At 40.0% G+C, this 23,297-nt stretch overlaps 1 protein-coding gene across 2 annotated transcripts in view; it reads right to left on the bottom strand.

Moving 5' to 3' along the window:
• Positions 1–23,297, bottom strand: part of Ank2 (ankyrin 2) — a 203,055-nt gene that overhangs the window by 95,941 nt on the left and 83,817 nt on the right. For both annotated transcript variants that reach the window (XM_052179290.1, XM_052179289.1), the window contains 5 exons: positions 18,971–19,069; positions 11,911–12,108; positions 9,330–9,428; positions 9,074–9,172; positions 3,410–3,508 (listed from right to left, as the gene is read on the bottom strand). In XM_052179290.1, the coding sequence (XP_052035250.1) occupies positions 3,410–3,508; positions 9,074–9,172; positions 9,330–9,428; positions 11,911–12,108; positions 18,971–19,069 (594 nt within the window). The remainder of the gene's footprint in view (positions 1–3,409; positions 3,509–9,073; positions 9,173–9,329; positions 9,429–11,910; positions 12,109–18,970; positions 19,070–23,297) is intronic.

Here is a 23,297-nt window from a genome sequence, read left to right as displayed (position 1 = left end):
AGAGCTGTCCTTTATCCTTTGGAGGAAGTAGACATCTCATAGTCCTTGTCACTCTATGTGAGATACCACTCATTGCATTCCAGCCTCTAAATAGGCTGCTGCATCATGAGCAGGGCCCAGGGTTGAACCCAGGCCCTGGAGGCGAATGCAACCAGAAACCACTCATTGTCGCGGGGCAGGGTAGACGGAGCGCTTGAACTCAGGAATAACTTTACTTAAACACAAGAGCCTAACATAATGACAGTTTGTTCACTTCTTCCACAAGCCACATCCCAGTCAGACGGACTTTACTGGGGAGGAATTATCATTGGGCAGAGCTATTTAGAAGAAGAAAAAACAACCTCAGGTCCATGGGAAAAGTCTTTTTTACTCAATTCTGTGACCACAGTTCATCCGTGAAGAAATCTTGAATTTTAGGACCCTAAGCCAACCTTCCACACAAGGCTGTGGCACCTATAAGATAACTTGCGTGAAAATGTTTTATGAATTATGTAGCACCCAACTGATGTTGACGAAAACACAAAGTTCCAGGAAAACATTAAAGAGTTTAGTTAAACAAAAGCTAACACTTCGTGGCCTGAATGTACCTGATAACATGTTATGAAAGGGAAATCCTGGGTCCTAATTGCCATCAACATCACAAGAATCTGCTCTGGGATGGGATCATTGACATCACCTGGATACTTGTTAAAAATGCAGAAAAGTGTCCCATCCTGCAGTGAAGAGGGTACCCGGGTGGCTCATACCCAAAGTGGCATTTGGAAAGCACTGCCCTACAATATATGAACCTCGTTCCTTATAGAGGGATGCCAGGGTAAGGGATTTCAAGTGCATCTCGGAAGATAAATGGTAAAGCAGAAAAGAAGACATAATAGTACGTGAAACTTAAATGGAAAAACAGAAAGAAGTATGTTCCTTTATGAAGACTAGTAAGTGTGATTGCAGAAAAAAATAGAGCCTCCATGCTGCACACATAAACAGAGAGTGGACACCACAGCATTCCAGAGGAAAGAAGCTCCAACTAGTCAAGGAAGGGAGGAGATCCAGGAAATACCCAAAGATGGTAGTCTCTTAGTTAGCTTCAGCGGTCAACTCAACACAGCCCAAGTTATCTGAGCGAGCCTCAGCTGGAGGACGGCCTGGATCAGATTGACCTGTGGATATGTCTATGGGATGTTTCCTTGATTATTGATTGATGGAGGTGGGGAGAGGACCCAAACCACTGGGGGCAGCGCCATCCCTAGGCAGTGGCCTTGGGTGGTGTAAGAAAGCCGGCTGAGCACGAGTCAGAGGGAGTGTGCCAAGAACCAGGTTGTCTCTATGGTCTGCATGAATTCCTGCCTCCTACCTATTTTGTGCCGTGAGCTCCTACCTGACTTCTTACCTCAAAGATCATGACCTAAAATTCTAAGATGAAATAAATTCATTTCTCCTCAAGTTTTTAGACCTGGTGTTTATCACAGCAATAGAAAATAAACTATACAGAGCAGTGTGACTTTAATAATGGATCAAATCAACATACAAAAACTGCCTGAGGTACAGAGAAATGAGTAAATATTTTTCAAGACATGATAAATTTTAATTTGATAAAATTTAATTAAGAATATTAACAAGATTTATTTGAAAATAAATAGATGGAAAGAAGTTTATTATTAAATGTGTGTTACAAAATGTTTATCAGGACATTATCCTGATTTCTAGTATAATTAGACAAGTTTGTGACATTCAACATGAATTGCTTGACCAGGGCACTGTTTCTTTCACTGCTAGAATCTGAACCCAGGGCTTTGAGCATGCTGGGAAAAAGACTTTGCCACTTGGCTGCATTCTCACTGACCTCAATAGAGCTGTTTCTTAAATAGTGAGATGTAGGCACACTTAAATGGAAACAAGAAAAAGCCATATCATAGAAATAAATACAGTTAAATAACAAAATCTCTAAACAAGGAAAAACATGATATATGTGTGACTCTTTTTAAGATTTGTTTATTTTATATGTATTAAATCTCTGTCTGCATGTATGTATATATGTATGTATGTATGTATGTACGTGTAGTTTGTATATGTACATATCTGCGGAAATCAGAAAGAAGGAGAACTGGAGTTACAGGTGGTTGTGAGTCAACATGTGGTTGCTGGAAATTGAACTCCAGACCTCTGCAAGGGCAACAAGTGTTCTCAACAACTGAGCCATCTCCCCACCCACAATGGTGATTTAAAAAAAAAACACACAAATTGCATGGCTTCTGAGAAGGAAAAAAAGACGTATGAGATCTAACACAAAAGTCTGACTGTATACTATGGATATCTCCATGTGGAGATAGAGTGTCTGGTAACTCTGAAGAGTCAAAGAATACTATGAACACCTGCAGAAGGCTTCGGGAGTTTCTGAGTCCAAATCTCATCTTCAAAGATAAAGATGCAGAGGTGGAGTAACCTGTAGATCAGATCACTTACAATCTTAATAATTAAGATGTTTTAACTCCAAAAGAGCTATTTTCCTCCTGACATCGTGATGCTATGTCTCAAGATGAACTGAGTTCTAATGGGCTTATGAAAATGGAGGAAGAAAGAACATACTAAGTAACCTATGAGAATCCCAGGGCTGTGCCTGCAAATGTTAACAGAACGACTTGCAAAAGGAAGCGAAAGATATAGCAGGGCAAAGAAGCTTGGCTGCATTTAGGAAAGAAAGAGTGCAAAATGAGAAAAAAAAATTTAAAGAAAAAGAAAAAAACCTAACCTGTGCGGGAGTTAGAACTGACTGGGGATAGACAAGTGTGACCAGGTAGCCTCTCATGTCTAAACACAACCACATTCCATTCAAATGCTCCTGTAGCTTGGGTGTGTCTCCACTGCACACACTTACACAGTCTTCCTTTATTACACTGTGTTACTAATAGGATGCTCTCCCTCTGACAGTCTGTGGTAACCCCTGGATGTCAGCTTGATAGACTGAGAAACACCTAGGAGACTGGAAGAACACACTTCAGTGTGTGTTGGTGAGAGCATTCTCTGAGATGACAGATGGGCAGGAAGTACAACTTCCCTAATTGTGAGCATCACCATCCAAGAGACTCCGGTTCCTAGATGAAGTACACTAACAAAGGCTTGCACGCTCTTTGCTTCCCAGCCTCCTCGAAGTGTGTAGCTTTGCACTGTTATGCTATTTGTGACTCATACCACACCTAGGAATATAGATCCATCCCATCATAATCTGAAACTCGTGGACCAGAGAGCCCAGATTGTTCTCTCCTCTAAGTTATTTTCTCAGATATTTATCGCAGTAATGAAAAGATGACTGGTTTGTACACTGTGGAATTTTAAATTCCAAGAACTACAGAAGACACCCCCACCTTAAAGAAGGGGGCCATGTACCACAGAAGAACATTGGGAGAGCAGCACCTACCCTGGCTCTGGCATCCACAAGAGCACCATTCCTCAGGAGACAACGGACCACTTCCACCTGCCCAGCCCGGGCCGCCATGTGAAGTGCCGTCTCACCACGCTGCCAGAAAACAAAGATTGCACAATCAATCATAAATAATGCACTGTCCTGGACATCGAAGAGTAAAGATGTCCACTTGGTGACATTCAGCAAGTTATCCAAGTTTATAAGTGATCCATAGGAAGGCATAGGTGTTCAGTTTAGAAAAACGTAGTTTTGCATCTTCTCTATCTTTAGAAGGACAAACATTTGGAAATGTTTTCCATCGATGGCAAACTAAGGAACTTACCCAAACATCCAGGATACCCTGTGGTTTAGCTTCACAACCAATCCTGTGTAACTTACATGGGGTTGGGTGAAGATGTGATCTCTCATCCTATAAACCCAAAATCTGTCATCCATGCCATTCAATGAGAAACTCCAGATGACAAAGATCAACACATATCAAAAAAATTTCTCATATCACTTATATTATATCATGCATAAATAATTTCTTTTCAAATATCAAACCTTACTGCTGAACACAATCTTTTGTCTGGTTTGTTGTGAAATCAAACTATGACTATTCATATGAAAAATATAATTTTTCCAGGAAGAAAATTTCCCCTGCTTATTTTAATGATTGCATTTGATTACAGATGGTGATGTGGAAGGCTACTGAGAGGTGAGTGGTGTGGTTCTTTACAGTTTCACTTGCTGCGTGGGCCTCACATCAGTCCTCAGGTGTCTACGCAACACCCAGGTCTAACACACTTTTGAGGAGATGGTGAAGAAGGGGTTAGAGACAAGAGATTATTCTTAGAGGGAAACCTGTTCTCACTGAAGGGGGCAGTGATTCGGTCATTCAAATAATCTCATAGTTAGAGGACAATATCAGAGTGAAACGAGCTGCCTCAGCCCAGAGCTGCTAGGAGGTGAGCTGACAAAAACAAAGCAGAGGACGGCATCTCACGTGAAGTAGAGTGACTTTAGAGTTGCCTACGTCGGGATGGCATACTTCCGAAAAACTCCTGTGAGTAAGAATAGTATCGTGATTCTTCGCATGAAATGCTCTGAAATCTAAAAAGCTCTAGGTTTTAGTGAGACGAGTGGCCCACGGCTCACCATTCCTGTCATGATGACATCCATGTGTTGGCGTTCATGAGGAATGTGTGTCAAGTGCTGTGATTAGAAAGCATCAACCTAGATATCGACGTGAATGTCGTCTTCTGGGCTAAGAGCTCACATGTCATCTACTGGCCTTGCTTTCTGATGGCAAATTTTTGACGTTGTAAACCAAATGTGTATGAAATGTGATGTTCTATAAAATCACGTGAGTCAGGCTTGTCTGTGCTCTCTGGACGTGTGGTGAGAGTTTTCCTCTCTGGGCGTGATTTTATCCTTTTCCCTGCTGTTATTCCCATGTGTCTAAATAAACGAGACTGGTGTCTTATGGTTACGGAAAGAGAAAAACTCAATTACGTTTCTAGGTCTCATAGCTATTTCACTAATTTAATTTTTTTAGAAATAAAGACAAGAATAATTCTTTCCAGAAATTAAGTCAAATACACCCCCCCAAGGAATGTCTATGTAATGTTGAATTTATATGTTTATGTTTAAACCACATTTTATTAATAAGTTTTCAAAATATAAAAATATTTCAAATACTAGTATTTGAACATTTTAAAAATCCTTTATTTTATACCTACTTTAAAAGGTTATCTTCTGGCTTTTGCACATTTGAAGGTGATGATATATATATATATATATATATATATATATATATATATATATATATATATATCATATCATATGAAATGCTGACCTTCATTTTCCAAGAACACACCTGGCCACCCTACTTTATAAGGATTGTCCTGTTTAAGCCTTATTTACTGCTTTGGGGCTAACGGACATTTACTGTAACCTGTGCTTACCTTTTACTATTTATGTTTCACCTTGATTATGGAGAAGTAGAAGGAAAGAAAGTCAACAAATATGGCCTTACTCAGAACCTTCCACTTCCTGCTTTTAGGCATGGCCTGATCTCATTTTAAACTGCTTAACTTTAGAGATTGGTATAAAAAAAAAGTTTTAAATTTAATATAAAGTGGAAACTTAACCATAAATCTGCTACTTGGTTACAAGAAAATAGAAATTCTGAATGCCCTGCATCACACTCTCAAGAGCTCTCGAGTGCTTGCTGTGCTGTTCTTCTTTAGCAGTTGCCAATGAAGACTTTAGGGTCATTATATAAAACAAGTCGCCAGTTAACGTTTACATATGTTTTCTGGGAATGGAAGTTGTCAGGGGAAAAAAATGTATCTGCAAATGTCTGAGTTCGTGGTGCATCTTCTGCTTGGCGTGACTTTTCAGACAAACAAAACTGGCAGGAGAATGTGTATGCTCATGTCCGAAGCGAATACCAAGAGTCATGCCTCTCTTTCTCGGCTTTAAAACGGGCTCAGCAGACAGCCACATTGACGCCCACTTGGGCTGCATCTAATTGAAAAGCATCAAAGCACAAGAGACAAAATTGCATTCAAAATGCAACACGACGTCAGCCACACATAGAGGTGCCAAGGGTGGGTGCACTGGGGTCAGGACATGGCTGACATTGTCACAGCAGGCAGGCAGTCCGTGTCCACACAGCCTTGTCACCAACTCGCAGTTCTGGATCCCGTAGCCATGTCCCAATATCTTGAGAACACACAAGATCACAGGCACCACACTACTAGAGATACGTATATTCCTCTAGATGAAGGGTTGCCAGATTTGGCAATTAAAAAGGTCAAGTGTCCATTTTAATTTTAATTCCAGAAAAATCAAGTGATTATTTTATCATGTTTCAACAGCTGCATGGCATCTACTTATACTCAAAGGAATTCAGTGTTATCTGGAATTCAAATGGAATAGGGAGTAGTGAGTCATATATCTTAACCAGTAGCGTTAGGCTATCTCCTCTCTGAAGGATCTAGCCTTTAAAAAAAATAAAATAAACACACTAAATTCAACCAGGGTTCCTGTTGAAAGGGTTGACAGGTGTTTCCCAGGTGTTTGTTTGGAGGTAGTGAAAGGTAAACAATTTAAGGATAAAAAGACCAAACCAATGAAGAAATTTGGGGTAACTGTCATCTAAGAACTAGAAGTTTACAAGCCACTGACAAATCTAAGATTCTTTCAAAGCCTGAAAGAATGGGAATACTAGACACATGTGTGTAGTCTAATTCTCTCCATCCCCTGAGGAGATGATACAACAGTTAAGTAATTAAGAAAATATTTGAATTGGTCACTTAAATAACTGTTTGTGGAATTAAAAAATAATTTTCAAAAATCTCTTCAAAAAAATATATTCACCCAGTATAGTGGAGCATACCTATAATCCCAGCACTCAGGAGACAGAGGAAGAAGGATCTCTGAGTTCAAGGCCAGTCTGAACTACAGTGAGTTCTAGGACAGCCAGGGCTACATAGAGAAACCCTGTCTCAAAAAAGCAAAAAAGGAAGAAAGATTCTTTTCCAAGTTCCCTATTTAATACAATTACAGATGTTATTGTGGTAATATGATGATTTATTTTTACATAACATCACCATTGCTTCTGTGACTCTGTAGACATTGAAATACAACTAAGAAACATGGGAAAACATGGGAATGAAAACAATAAAAACAAAATGGCAAAAGTAGTTGAGTAGTGCTTTTCCTGAAAGTTATTGGTCTGTGTGCAAGACAGGTTCACCTTCTGAAAAATGAAATAAAAAATTAAAAATTGTTGGAAATGACAATATTTAATATTATAGGATTTAAAAGGGGGGAGAATTTGATATTGTGTAAAATAATAAAAAGCAGAAAAGATGAATCTCTCTCTTTCCTCTGTGTGTGTGTGTGTATGTGTGTGTGTGTGTGTGTGTGTAAGCCAGGGATTCAGATTTCTGATGACTTCCTCGATGGCTCTCCACTTTCCTTTTTTGAGGAGGGGTCTTTCACTGAACCTGGAGCTCTGTCATGTGGCTAGACTAGCTGGTCGTGAGCCGTGGGGTGGGAGGTCCTCTTATCGGTCTCCAGGGCCAGCACTGGGATTGCAGAAACACATAGGACTTTTAATATTGAGTGACAGGGATGGAATTCAGGTCTTCGAACTTACAAAGTGGGCACGATAATGACTGAATCATATCTCTAGCCCTGTGAGTTCTTTAAGCATTCAAAAAACAGAAAAAGGTTCCATTTAAGTTGGCACGTTAGGAAATCACTCCTGTATTTGGTGATTAAGAATTGCCACATGACATTTCATAGGGGCCAATATGCTATGACTAAGGAAACATAAATACAAAACTGAAATTCTTTAATAGTTTTATGTACTCACTTTTGAGTAATACAAAGCCTATATCAAATAAACTGGGTTCTCCAACGGACTCCATCTGAACACCAGAGCCTTCAAAAATTATATAAAATACAGAGAAATGGGAACTTGGGAGAAAGGGCAGGTAAAGGAGAACCTGGGCGTGCTGTGTCATAACTTAAGTGGGGAAGGCTACCCCCAAGTTAGCACATGCTGCAGTCAACAGCTACAAGGACAAGCACTTTAATAATGACTGCTGACATTCACGTAAGGAGAATTAATTCTGTTGTATATGCTTTTAAAACATTTAACCCTCTGTGGTCCTGGGCTTGTCTATTATCTGAGTGAACATGTACAATGGGTTCTCTCCTTCCCGGGGGAAAATTTGTTCCAGATGATTTGCCATAAGACAATAAGCAGAGAGATTTTAAAGGGAGGTTCCTAAATTAGACCAGAGAGAATTTTGGAACATCCGGTACTTATTGGCAGAAAGAAACGTGCTGAAAGCAGCATTCGTATTCGAATATTGTTGATAACTATTTCAGGGGTGAGAAATCTCCACTGCTCATAGGAATGAGGTCAAAGTTAAAACCCAGCAGGAGACAGCAAATGCAAGTAGAACAGGAGATGCTTTGATAGCCTTTATCTGCATTGCTGATCTCTATCTGGCTAGTCTTGGCTAAGGTTGGGCATGGAGCTTTAATTAAGTAAAGTTACCTGGAATACAGTGCATTCAAGCCAACTAGGGTGAGCTTTAATAACTGTTTTGCAACCCATCATTCACTCACATTCAAAGGTGTGTGTGTGTGTGTGTGTGTGTGTGTGTGTGTGTGTGTATGTATGTGTGCCTGTGTGTGCCTGTTTGTGCCTGTTTGAAGAATGCTGTGTTAAGGCTGGCTCAGACTCACAAATCATCTGCCTCAGCTTCAAAGCAGCTCAGAACTTCAGATGTTTACGACCACACTCAGTCTTAGAGGAGCTTTAGAACCCATATTCTGCTTTACTAAATGCACTAGAGGAATATTTAATCCATCCGCACCAGGGAGCCTATGTTGGGTCGGCTCCCAGCTTCCATTTTGTTTCCTGACATGTGGCCTCTGCATTCCGTAAAGCTCCAAATGTTACAAAATGTCTCAGAGGCTGCGTCTGAGCTCTGATGACACACACAAGCCTACACACACACACACACACACACACACACACACACACACATGCACACGCACACGCACACGCGCACACACACGCACACGCACACACACACAGATCCTCTCGCACGCTCTCCCTGTGGTTATTCTGACCCAAGCCATACTCACAATGTTAGTGACATCTGGAGAGGCTCCGTTCTGCAGCAGAAGGAGGACAATGTTCAAGTGGCCCATGAAGGCAGCCACATGTATTGGTGTGAGGCCAGACTGTGAAACAAAGCAACAGTAGCTTTACTCCTCTGCACCGTGGGCTTTGGGGCTTCTTCAGATAAATAAAACGAGTGAAGAGGACAGAGGATGGGTGAGAGGAAGAGGAAGGCATAAGAGAGGGAATGTTTGGTGAGAAGCTGAAACACTTTTCTACCTCTGTTATAGCTTGAATTGAAGCCCCATATTTCACCAGCAGTTCCATGACTTTGATGCGGTTTTTCTTGCAGGCAATGTGCAGTGGAGTAAAACCATTCTGTGCAAAAGACAATCGAGTTAGTTGAAAACATGCAGAAACAATTCTCACGCAACTCCATGCTGGCACGTCTTGCAGGCGATAATGTTACATAATGTCGCATAATGTCACCGCCTCTTCAAACTCTATACAGGCGGTGGGATTTGGGAAGAGAGGGGGGCGGTGTGTTTGTATGAGTGTTGAAATTTGTTTTTGTCATTCTGAGAAAAGTGTGTCCGTTTACTTTTCAGAGAAATTAAGAACAGAGTAATTATGTTTTAGATGGCCTAAGGTATTATAGGCTGCCTTGACTGGTCAGGTGATGGAGGAAAAGATTGGACTGAGTAGAAGTAATTTTGCTGATGAAGGGTCAGTTTCTCGGAGCATAAGAATGGTTCATCTAAGCAATATGGCGGCTTCATAAAAAGTGTTTCAGCTTTGCTATTATTCTCAGGGAGAGTTCCAAATTAGCAGACATCATTAGGCTGACAATGTTTATATGAGAAGTTAAAATTCATATTATAACATGTATACCAATCGGACACCTTTGATTTTTTTAAAGAAACAATTAAGTTCCCAGATATATTTGATTTTAAGGGGGAAGTGATTACATTCCTGAATATTCTCAAGAAAGAGATGGTGAATTTCTTGGATGGCTACCAGACGACACCTCTGAGAGCTAAAGTTAAGTTGGGCTTCTGAAAGGCACTTGCAGCTTTGTAAACTAGGTTATTATTCAGGAATTGGAGAAATCACGTAAAAATTTACCTAGCCCCATGCTAAGCTGTTATGCATTATCCGTTGCCGTTTTAGTTGAACAATGATCTTTTACAGAATGATGACTATCTTGCCAATTAACAGTTTTAAATGTCCCAGGGGGGATGGAGTATCATTTGATATTTTTATATGTTAGCAGGTCTCGAGAAAACATATGGTCTCACTCAAGCTGGTGACTTTGTATTCTTTATAGTGGAGCAATCATCATAATTTATTGAGTCATGTCTCCTGTTTATAAACTATGTCATAAGCCAGAGATAAGTAGCAACATGTACATATGGTATTAAAATATGTACAACCAATCACCTGTGATACTCTATAAGCTTATTAATCACTCAAAAAGTATTAATCACATAATAAAAAGTACTTATCACATAAAAAGTATTTTCAACTTAAGAGAAAATCAGTATCTTCACATAATTGAACATGACCCTGGAGGTGCAATCCCTTTCTAAGTAATTAGTAATAAGTGGATTTCACTGAAAAATTTCAAACAAATCATTATGTTCAATTTATAATTTAATTGATTTATTAGTTTTCTTATAGATCGAAAGTTTGACTGACTTTTGAGTCTAGCTGATTTGATTTATCCCAGCCTGGCTTCAAATGTGCTATGTAGCTAAGATTGATTTTGAGCTTCTGATCTCCTAACTTCTACTTCCTGAATGGTGAGAGTATAGGCTTGTGTCATCATGGTTTATGTGGTGCTTGAGATCAGACCTAGTGTTTTGTACTTGCTAGGCAAATGTCCTCCATATTCACCTGCTACCCTAGCCAAATTTAATCATTTTAACAAGAGACTCTCAAATCTGTTTGAGGGGAATTTTAATTGATATAAACCATGTAAACATACAGGAAAACCAAACAATGTGCTCTTAGAGTGAGATTAGAAAACAACCGGCATAAATTAGTACCTGCCTAATGTAATAATTAGTTAAGCTGTAAGTGAAGCAAGAAAGATTTATTCCATATTAGGCTGTGGGAGACATAAAGATGCTCTGGGATGGCCTCCTACTGTTTCTTTTGAGCAGGTCCTGGAATGCTTTGAGATGCTTTGTGAAATGGTAATACACCAAACACCACCCAGAATCTGGTTGGGTAGTTAGTTCACACAGAAAATGTCCACGTAAACTCTCTTCCAACTTATATCATGGACTTTCTCACAGAGTCAAATACATTCACCACTTTACAATCTTTTTTTTTCCTTAAAAGATTAATAAAGATCAATTTTTTGTATTCTAACTCTACCTAACATTCAGAGGTATCTAGAACTAACTTTGTTGTTTTGGGTTTTTTGTTTGTTTGTTTTCCCATGACAGAATTTTTTTTCTGTCTACTGTTGACTGTCCTTGCATTTACTCTGCCTTGAACTCAGAGATCCACCTGCCTCTGCCTCCTGAGTACTGGATTGAAGGCATGTGCCACTACACCCAGTTGCTTCTTATTTTTTTTATCATCCAGCTTCTCTAAAACACTCATGATCCCAAAGTTTCCTACTGTTTTCAACTCACTGGTTTGAGAAAAAATAATCTGGTGTTCTCCTAAATCTGCCCGTGCTCACGACCACTTAGGAAGCAATGAGGCATAAAGTAGGCTAGTGGTTTAAAGTGGGCGAATGCTTGGCAGTTACCAACTGTGAATCTATACTCTTGCATTGGTGTAGGTGCCGTTGGCCAAGCAATGCTGTTTTGCTATATTTGGTGAATGTGGATTGGGCCAGGTTTACCAGGGCTTTTGCATTCGGGTTGGCTCTCTTGTCCAGCAGGAGTTTGGTTACACGGTAGTGCCCACAGTGTGCAGCAACATGAAGAGCCGTCAGGTAATCCAGGGTGACATCATCAACAGGCGCCTTGCACTGCAGCAGGTGCTTCACACATTCCACATGGTCCCCCTGTGCAGCCATGTGAAGCGGAGACAGCCCATTCTGCAAATCGAAACAAAGAATAACCAAATCCGCGTTTTGTTTTTATGACTCTCGTGTTTGGAGATCTGACAAAGTCAATCTTGATCTGTAACACAGCTGGAGGCAGGAGAAATAACTCTCTCTGAATATGTGAATGTAGAACAGATTATCTTAGATAAAGGGGGAAGGGAAGCCTGTGTTTAATTTTATGATCATAATAATCTTTCATAAAAGATATGGCATGTTTTTATAATATTCAGCTTGGTTTTACAAATTATAAGAACAGTATTAGATATATAGAGTGACTACTTAAGCATTAGATATTTATATCTAATACTATATATAGCAGCATACATTCAATTGTCATTCTGCCTGCATTTCTTTACATATAAACAGAGCAGAAGGTCGGTAGAGGAGAGAAACGTGTGTGCATGTGTCAAAGCAGCAGGAAATAATAATAGTCCGAGACTTATTTTAAAGTAGGAAGGAAAAAACAGGTACATGTTAGATAGGCATAGATGAAGCCAAGGTAAGCCTTCAAGGGCCTCGTGGCTCTCAAATCTGAGGAGAGTCTAGATTTGTGATTATTAATTCAGCTTCAAACAGCTTTGGCCTTGGTTATAAAGGCAGTCAACAGTAAAACTTTAAGAGACCAGGGCAAGCCATTCTTCCTGATCAGTCTAAGTAAAAACAACTCCCTATTTTGCGGGACTGGTTTTCCCTTCCACCTTTACATAGGTTCTGGGAGGCTTGCTCAACAAGTACTTTTTACCCTGCTGAGTCATTTGCCCCCTTATTCTAAAAAGCTAGGTAAATAAACATCAAGGAAACATTACACAATTAGGAAAAATTAGAAGGACGTTGTTCATTCAAGAGATTATACTATTGCTGTGCTTAATAACCACACAGATCAAATATTGGTTGATCAAATAACTATTTTGGTTACCATTATATCAGCACAAATAAGTGGGAACCATGTATATGTAAAATGACAGAAAAAAATCAACAGGCCAATATTATCAACAAGAAAGGTGACTTCAAGAGTGAGAAACAGCCACAACCAATGTATGAAAATCTTAATCGTGGTTGTCCATGGGTGGATGATTTCAAGGGAATTAAAAATAGTATTTGTTTCGGAAATGAATTGCATTAGCAATCATTACTCTGATACTTAGAAATCCATTAAACAGAATCTGAAAAGGAGAGCAGGTAGTTCATGTTGGAGGGGAAGATAATGTTGAAGTTCAGATCAAACAAATGTGGCAAGTGACAAGGTTTGGACAATGTGTAGAGTGCTCATTGGAAAGTCCCATCATTTGCTGATGGTGTTTAATCCACTTGAAGGTTAAGTGTCAAACTGATCATTACATCCTCCATACGCTTCCTGTCCTCCATTTCAGGTTTCTTCAGCATTAGTCTTAGAGCTGCAGCAGCCTACCTGCAGAAGGCCCTCCTCCCACCCTACCTATTTTAATTCTAGGAGACACTGTTTCTTGGTGCAGCAGACCTACATCACCTAAAATTTTCCTGCTGCCTCTCTCAGCCTTTTCTTCTCCACTTCTCCACTCATTTGTGTCACTGACAGACCCACACAGTCTTTACCAGGGACTCCACAGCCACCACATTTGCCAAGGATCCAGAGCTTGCAACAGAAACCACTGAACAAAGCATCCAGCCAACAAACACAAGACCATCCCTTATACCATGAAATCCTTCAAACATCATTACATGATACGCCTAGGTCCCAATGCAAAAGAAAACATGTACAGCCAAGAAAATATACATCCTCCAGAAGCCAGAAACCCTATATAGCAATAGCCCCCAAGAAATGTAATTTAGGTGAAACACAAGACAAAGACTTCAAAATAGCAATTATGAATATACTCAGAGATCTCAGAATATGAATGTCTTAATGAAGGCCATGAAAACACAAACATTTAAATGAAATACTGAAAACATTTCAAGACATAAAAGTAGAAATATAATCACTAAAGAAAACCCAAATTGGAATAAAACTGGAAATAAAAAACTTAGGATATCATACAAAAACCTTCCCAGAGGTAAGCCCCGCCAGGGATTATAAGACATGGGAGAGAACATTTCAGATCTTGAAGACAAGGAAGAAGAAATAAATAGCTCAGTCCAAGAAGATGCTAAATCTAAAAAATATCCAGGAAATCTGGGACACTATGAAAAGACCAAACCTATAAATAATAGGCATAAAAGAATAAGAAGAAACCCAGGTCAAAGACATAGAAAATATTTTTAATAAGACCATAGAAAAATTTTTCTCCAGTCTAAGGAAAGATATGCCTACCAAGGTACAAGAAGCATATAGATCACCAAACAGAGAGGACAAGAAAAGAATCTCCCCATGATACTTAATAACCAAAGCACCAAGTGTTCAGAACAACAACAAAAAAAGGATATTAAAAGCTTTGTGAGAAAAAGACCAATTCACAGAGAGGCAGACTCATTAGAGTAATACCTGACTTCTCAATGGAGACTATGCAAGCCAGAATGGCATGAAGGTTTGGTATACTATCTCTAACAGACAACAAATGGTACCCCAAATTACTAGACATGAGGATTTGGCAAAAAAAGAGTATATCAGACAGAAGATAAATAAAGAGCCCTCCGTGTTGGAGCCACACAACAGGTGGTATTTATGAAAGACCTCAACAGACGGTAAGGAGATGAATGTTTTTAAGGTAGTGAATTAGGAGGGTGAATAAGGAGAGGTGTTCAGAGGAATAAGAGACTTTGTGAGAGGGATCGGGGATTGTTAGAAGGGCTGGGGTAGGAGGATTGTGTTGGGTGTGTGTAATGTGTTCAGAACAGCTGGGTTGCAGAAGGACCAGAAGGCAGTGGGGAGCCTCCGGCAGTGATTCAAGGAGAATGTGCCGTGGCTATGAGGCTTTGGGTTTAAAGATACAGTGGAAATAAGAGGTGACAGAATGCAGAGTGAGAGAGATACCCATGAATGAAGATACAAGATTCAAAGAGGTTATGTTTAGGAGCGGGGAAAATATCATGAGCTTGCTTTCTCACTTCATCGGAGCTGCCCAGCAAGTATCTAAACAGTTACCGGAGCTGCCGTGAAGACAGGAGTCTAGGAATACGCGCGCATGCGCCAACGCGCAGAGACGCCGCTTAAAGATGTGCTGCAGGAGACGTCGGAGCAAGTGAGTGGAGAGAGACCGAGCAAAGACAGAGTGGCCTCCAGAATTGCTAACAGACAGAACTGTGAGATAAAGAGGAAAGAGGCACAGAGACAAGGAATCAGATGCTAATATGCAGAAGGAATCAGAGGAAGTATCAGGTCCTAGAAGATGAATGAGGGAAGTGTTTAGAAGAGGGAGGTGTGGAAAACTGTGCCAGGTGATGTGGGAGTAGATGGAACGTGGGCTCCGTGGGCTTCCGTGATTCATGGGACCAGAGAGCCGTGAAAGGGGAAGCTTGTGCGTCGTCTCCTGTTTGCTTCGGTTTTTCTCAGTGTTGTACGAAGGGGAAAGCTGTCTACGCGATTTAAAGGAAAAGCAGCTTAGGTAGCAGAGAGCAAGACGAACCAGTACAGAATTGCAGTGTGATTTGTCAGGAGATGCATTGGGTTGAGTGATCCTGAGTGTGAAGGCGACCCTATCACAGCTGCCACACTTAGATGCAGGAATGTGACATGGACTTAGCCAGCAGAGGCCATAGGGGGTGAGGATGGTGGTTCAGAGGAGTATGGGGAGAGAACTTGGGGTGTGCGGAAGTAAGGGTCTAGGTGCGAATGGACACTGAATCTGATTGGGATTGGGGATTTAGAGAGAGGGCGCTGAGTCCTAAAAATGAGGGAGTTAGAGAATGGTTAGGCATGGGGATTGCAGAGGCATTAGTCAGCGCATGGAGAATTCCTCATGGATAAGGGAGAGGACTTGGTTTGCTGAGAGCAGACACTTTCAAAGAATGAGCGGAAGTTGCTTCAAGGAGGGAGAAGGGGTGACTCAAAACTGAGAGCCTTGATAAAGAGAGGGAGGACATTGTTACACACACACACACAGAGAGAGAGAGAGAGAGAGAGAGAGAGAGAGATATACACATACAGAGCGAGATACACACACAGACACACACACAGAAACACACAGACACACAGAGATACACACAGAGAGATACACAGAGACACACACAGAAACACACAGAAACACACAGACACACACACAGAGACACACAGAGAGAGATACACACAGAGACACACACAGAAACACACACACACATACACACATACACACACACAGATACACAGAGAGATACACACAGACACACACACAGAGAAACACACACAGAGAAGCACACACAGACACACACATATACACACACAGACACACACACATACACACATACACATACACACACAGACACACACAAACAGATACACAGAGAGAGAGATACACACACAGACACACACAAAGAAACACACACACACACACACACACACACACACACACACACCCTAGCAGCATAGTCCTACTCCAACCTAATCCACTCATCTGCCCCGAGCCCTTTAAACCTCCCAGAACTCTGCTTCTTCCTGATCTTCTCCTGTCTCTCCTCCCTGAAGAGTCTAAGCATCTTAAAGATGCCTTTGGATGAGCATTCGTCTTGCTAGTTCCTTGGTAGCCAGAACAGTGCCCAGCACACTGCATCTTCTCCATCCATGACAGATGGATGTGGGAGAGGAGCGGCTCCATGCCTGATGGCTAGATGAAGGTGTACAGCCATGGGGCCAACAATGCTCCATACTGCATCCTTACGCTTGAATGACTACTGATTAGACAGGAAAGTCATTTTATAAGTCACACTAAGGTAATCCATACCGCTGCTGATTATGTGTCAATTACAGGTAACTGTAAACAGGGTTATTTGGAAATTCCTTGGAAAAACCATGCATGCCTCAGTTTTACATGTATTTTAAAAGTTTCAGTGTAACATGACTGGACTGAGATTTTGTTTTGATTTAAACAACAGTTTATTTCTTCAACCAACTTTTGACAACTATCTCTGCATAAACTAGTCTAAAGTGTTGCATATTTTAAAATATATTTTGCAACATTCACATTGTAGAATGATAATAAAAACAATGCAGATAACGTATTTCACTTTAGGTATTGTATGTTCTCAATTTTGTTGTTTGTTTGTTTAAATGTCTGATACATCACAGCTTCTAGAGAATGACTACAGTCTCTCAATTTGTTAAGTGTATGCCCTGGCTTGCTTCAAATGATAGCAATGAAGTTGTTACTTAACATATAAATTGAACTGTGTGTGGTGACATATGCATTTAATTCTAACACTTGGGAGGCAGAGGCAGGCTGAGTTGGAGGCCAGCCTTATCTACAGAATGAGTTCCAAGACCACACACAGAAACCCTGTCTCAAAAAACTACTATCTATCTATCTATCTATCTATCTATCTATCTATCTATCTATCTATCTATGTATCTATCTATCTATCTATCTATCTATCTATCTATCTATCTATCTACCTATCTAATATTTGTAAATAAAATAATATATAATATATAATAAGCACATATATTATACATATGTATCGAATTATCTGTCAAGGTAATATCATTAACATTAGAAGATAAAGCTTTGCACTTGTTTAATCTTTTTCTTTGGGGTAATACTAATTAGAATAATTACTTAATAGTAGAGTTAGTTGACTACATTGGTTATCTACTTTATTTCCATTATCATTGGAATACTGTGAATCCTGCATGCATATATTGTGTGTGGGCATGTGTGTGTGTGTGTGTGTGTGTTTGTGTGTGTGTGTGTGTGTACGCGCGCACGCGTGTGCGTGTGCATGTTTGTGTGTGCGTGTGCGTGTGCGTGTGCGTGTGTGTGTGTGTGTGTGTGTGTGTGTGTGTGTGGTAGAGATGATTCATGTGTGATTACCTTGCCTTATTGCTAGCATCAGTGGATATCAAAATTATTAAGGAGTGAGGAAAAGGGAGGAACCAGGAGAAAATCTAAGAGGTCTACATTGCTAACCTTTTTTATTATGGTTAAGAAACAAAGTTAATTCATGTCCCATCAAATTACTCTGGGTGGTTAGTGTTCATTTACGCTTCGCAGTATTTTCTGATAGATATTGGAGAAAACATGTAACAATAAAATGTAATTTACAAATGTTGATAATAAAAAGTTCCAAACTATTTACTGTGTGACGTTTATTCACTTTAAAAAGGGTTTTCTTTATTGAGCACATTAATAAAATAAATGCTTATTGTATTATGCTATGAAGAACAGAATATTTGCTTTATGGTTCTTTAGATAGCTAATCTAAAGGTAAGCTCTTCCTATTATATTTATTAATCCCTAATGTAGCCAACTAACTCAATTATTAAGCATTTTTCTAATGAGTATTACCCAAAAGAAAAGGATTAAAGAAGTTCAAAGCTTTAACTTCTGACATTAATGGTATTATCTTGACAGATAATTATGTATGTATTATATAGTTTTCATAGAACATCATAAAAAAATCTTACCTCATCCAATGGAAGAGTCTCATATACATTATTATATTTAATATTCTTATTTTATGTATATGGCTTGTCACATTTTCATGTCCAGTAAATAGAGGTTAAAAAACAGGAGGAATCGAGTGGTATGCATTTGGCACATCTTGATACTTGTATCTGTTCATTTTAATAATTTGCAAGTTTGGTAGTTTGGTATCTATTTCTTATTCTTATTCCATTGAATAAATAAAATATACATATATATATATGTGTGTGTATATTATATATATATAGCCTGGTGCTTTAGTTTCAGGAGAGACCGCCCAAGCCCTCTCTGTGTCCTCAGATACCGTCTCACTCGCAATGACTCACCTTGGTCCTCGCCAGCAACGGAGCCTCCCGCTCCAGCAGCAGCTCCACCACTTGGTCATGCCCACTTCGTGCAGCACAGTGAAGCGGGGTCAGCCCATCCTGACAGGAGAGTTCAGAAATTAAGCCTGAGTTCACACTTCTTTAAAAACAAATGAACAAACAGTGGAAAGCAAGATGGTGTCTATGACTACTGACAAGAGGGCGGCTCTGAAATTTAATCCCGATGACATGATAAAAACCCAACAGAAAGAGGTGGGGGGAATCAGTGAGAGGCCGAGTGACAGACAGAAAGACAGAGTCGGGGAGAGAGGCAGGCAGGCAGACAGAGAGACAGAGAGACAGACAGACAGACAGACAGACAGAGAAAAAACAGTAAAAGATCATGACATACAGAATTAGTATGTAAAACCAGAGAACCCCTTCCACTATGTTCCCTTACAGGTGTGCTGCACTGGCACAGTCTGACTTCCTGCCAAGGGTTTGAACACCCCAGGGAGATGAAAGGCTCAGAGTGCAGCATCTGTGGGACTCTAGTGTCCTACTCACATGGAACCACAGCTGGAGACGGCGCTATTATACCATTGGATTTTTGTTTTCTGTGTGTCGTTTTTATTTAAAAATTCTTCTTGGGGGCTGGAGAGATGGCTCAGAGGTTAAGAGCACTCACTGGCTGCTCTTCCAGAGGTCCTGAGTTCAATTCCCAGCAACCACATGCTGGCTCACAACCATCTGTAATAAGATCTGCTGCCCTCTTCTGGAGTGTCTGAAGACAGCTACAGTGTACTCACATAAATAAATAAATCAGAAAATTAAAAATAAATAAATAAATAAATAAATAAATAAATAAATAAATAAAATAAAAATTCTTCTTGCTCTAATTTGTCCATCAAACTTTAAACTCTAACTACTTTGTTAAATTTTCCAAAAGTATTTCACGGTGCCCTGTTATTTTCTTTTTCCAAAATCTTTTAAGATTTACAACTTTCAACAAAAAGGAGTTACATAACTCTTTCAAAGATGAAATCCATTGTTAGCAAATGGAATTAAAATGTTAACTGATATATCGCAAACTTGACTATGTGTTGTTTATACACCTTCTTAGCTAAACACTTTCAGGGGTAACTTCTGGCTCCTGATAACCCTCTGGATGCCCTCTGTATTTCTTATCTTAACTGGAGGGATCCAGGGTAGCAGGGGCAGAAGGAAGAGTGGGTGGAAAATGAAAACTATCCTGCAAAATCACTTTAGAGACTACCAGGAAACAGAGAAAAAGCAAGGAATCCAGCATGAATAAATCAGCCTGCTGATGTGACACTCCAGGAAAGCTATCAAGATTGTCCAAGGACAGAAACATACAAGTAGGACATCAAACAGGTACATTGAAAAAGAGAATAGTTCAGCTTTGATTTGTCCAGAACGCTGATGGCCAGTCTTTCCTGTCATAGTTCCAAAGTCATCGTGCCAAGCTCTATCTTCCTTATGAGAACAACAGTTCCTGGAGGTGACCATATTCTTCATTCCAGTGCTAGACCTTTTCAGTTTGATCTCCAGACTCATTGCCCCAGGTTACCTCTCTACAGGACCTACTGTACCTTCTGGCTCCTGGTTGGGTTTGACCCAGGGGATTGGCAAGAGAGGACATAGAGGGAAGCTAAAGAATCTTCCAATCCTGACTGAGGGCTTTTGCTAAGCATCCCTGCAAATGCCATCTCTAGATAATATTTCTACAAGTTACAGAAGCTTCTTCCACTCCCACCTGTCAGGGTTCCAACTGCAATGTTCTTGGCTCCCCAGAACACTGCACTGGTCAATGAGACAGCCTAATAGGCTGCCCACAACCATAAAACTCTTTTTGGTTCTGTGTGTGAGCATAACATGTCTGTTTGTGTGCGTGCAGCCATGCATACATATCTGTATGAAGACTGAAGGTGAGTCTCAAGTCTCCTTCACCAAGAGTCACCCAGCTTGGTTTTGAGACTAGGTCTTTTGTTTGACCCAAAGCTCATGAACTAAGCTAGGCCTGCTGGCTGGAGTGCCCAGGGACTCAACCTGTCCCTACCTCCCCACACCTGGGATTATAATTTCCTACCTCCATACCTGACTCTGTCATATGTGTTCTGGCAAGCAAACCCAGATCTTTGGGTATTGTAGCAAGCACTTTACCAAAGGAGCACTTTAACCAGCCCCCGTAAATGGATTCTAAGTACCTTATTAAATGTGAATGTCCCCTATAAGGTGCCTTCATCCTGCATGCTTTCTTCCCCTGTTAAATCGGACACAGAGGCACACACACCAGCCTCTCTGCTGTGTGTGGTTTGACAAAGGCAGCTCAGTTCACACTAGAGGAGAATCACCGATCTAGCTGGCAGCTCAGAATTGCTTTGTACCACCTCTTCTTTCCTTACCTTCTCCCGTCCTCACCCTCTGACTGTGCTGTTTTCCCAGTAATGGATGCTGAAATCCGATCATTGTTATAAAAATGCTGTGTGTCCCAGCTCGTGTTACATAATTGTGCCAAAGTCTGTTTCGTTCTTTTAGCAATCTCATTTTTCAAATTTTGGCCTTCATATTTCTCAAGAAAATAATGTATGTTTTGTAAGTTGTTGGGAAGATGATATTTTCAATATATTTAGGAAAGTACATATAGCATCACACACACTGGTAACTATTACCTCTCCTCTAAACAAAAGGAGAGGTCCCAGTTTTGTTCAATATCCTTTAGTGGTTTTGTGTACTTTTATTGTTGGCATTGAAATATATTTTAAATAGAATCCTCCTATGGGGTAGCTGCATATTTAAATAATGAATCAGTTTCAAAACAGAAAAGAATAATGACCTTAATAAAACCCAAATTAATAGTCTCATTTTAACTAGCTATAAAATTTATAGTTTAACATTAAAGTATGGAGTGTTAGACGTTAAAAGAGGACTCTGGTTTAAATGTCGCAGAATTTCACACTAAAGTCTGTCAATAATGAGTCTTCCAAGATGCCAAGTGCCTTAATGGCTCAAAACAGTAATGACAGTGTGGGGACAATGGGGCGTGAGGACCAGGGGGATGGTTTATTTTTATTCAAATAAAACCCCTTTAAATTTTGCCTTTCTCCCCACAATGGAAAACCCAAGCATGTGAAATGGAATGAACATATGAGAGAGAATTCTAGATGGAATACACTATATACTGATTAGTTGTGGATAATTTGATTGCTAGAAGTAACTTAAAGTCATGATCGTTAAGAGTTTTCTTTTTTTTTTTAAGTGAAAATATAAATGCAAAATCTTATAAGTGAAAATAAAAACCTTATTCAAACACAGGAGCACATTCTTTTATTTTAATCTTTTTTATATTAGATATATTCTTTATTTATATTTCAAATGTTGTTCCCTTTCCTGGTCACCCCATCCCCAACACAGATACCCTAACCCATCCCCCCTCCCCCTGCTCACCAATCCACCCACTCCTGTTTCTCTGTCCTGGTATTTCCCTATACTGGGGCATTTAGCCTTCTCAGGACCAAAGGCCTCTCCTCCCTTTGATGTCCAACAAAGTCATCCTCTGCTGCATATGTATCTAGAGCCATGAGTCCCACTATGTGTACTCTTTGGTTGTTGGTTTAGTCCCTGGTAGCTCTGGGGGTACTGGTTTGTTCATATTGTTGTTCCTCCTATGGTGCTGCACAATCCTTCAGCTCCTTGGGTCCTTTCTCTAGCTCCTCCATTGGGAACCCTGTACTTAGTTCGGTGGTTGGTTGAGAGTGTCCTCCTCTGTATTTGTCATGCACTGGCAGAGCCTCCCAGGTGATAGCTATATCAAGGCTCCTGTCAGCAAGCACTTGTCATCCATAATAGTGTCTGGGTTTTGTAACTCTATGTAAAATCTTTCATATGTTCTCTAAAATTGCACAGTTTTGGTTATAGGTTACTATTCTGATTCCCTTGCTATGACTTGATAACCTGTGACAAGTGCTTTGTATTACACACCTATTAAATGATACTTTCAACTAATTTTGATTGAAATGTAAAGGGTTTTAAAAGAAGAAGTCTAAAGGATTTGCTGTTTGATGCAATCCATCAAAGTATGATGGGGTATAATTTACTGTTCGGCGAAGGGGTGAAAATTTTTTTATTGATATATTTTTTATTTACATTTCAAATGTGTATAGAAACCCTTTTATAATGAGAGTAAAAAATTAAGCATTTTGTATTTCAGATATCCTTCAAGAGACCAGAAAGAAAACTCAATTCCACCATCTTCCATTAATCTTAGTAATCAGGTGTGTAGTTCTAGAGCAGACCTCTCAATCCCAGGTCACCTTCTTCTGTTCAG

This window comes from Apodemus sylvaticus, chromosome 4 (genome assembly GCF_947179515.1).
Source record: "Apodemus sylvaticus chromosome 4, mApoSyl1.1, whole genome shotgun sequence".
Lineage (NCBI taxonomy): Eukaryota > Metazoa > Chordata > Mammalia > Rodentia > Muridae > Apodemus > Apodemus sylvaticus.
Note: the sequence above shows the minus strand (reverse complement) of the source record. Positions and strands in the feature narration are given on the sequence as shown.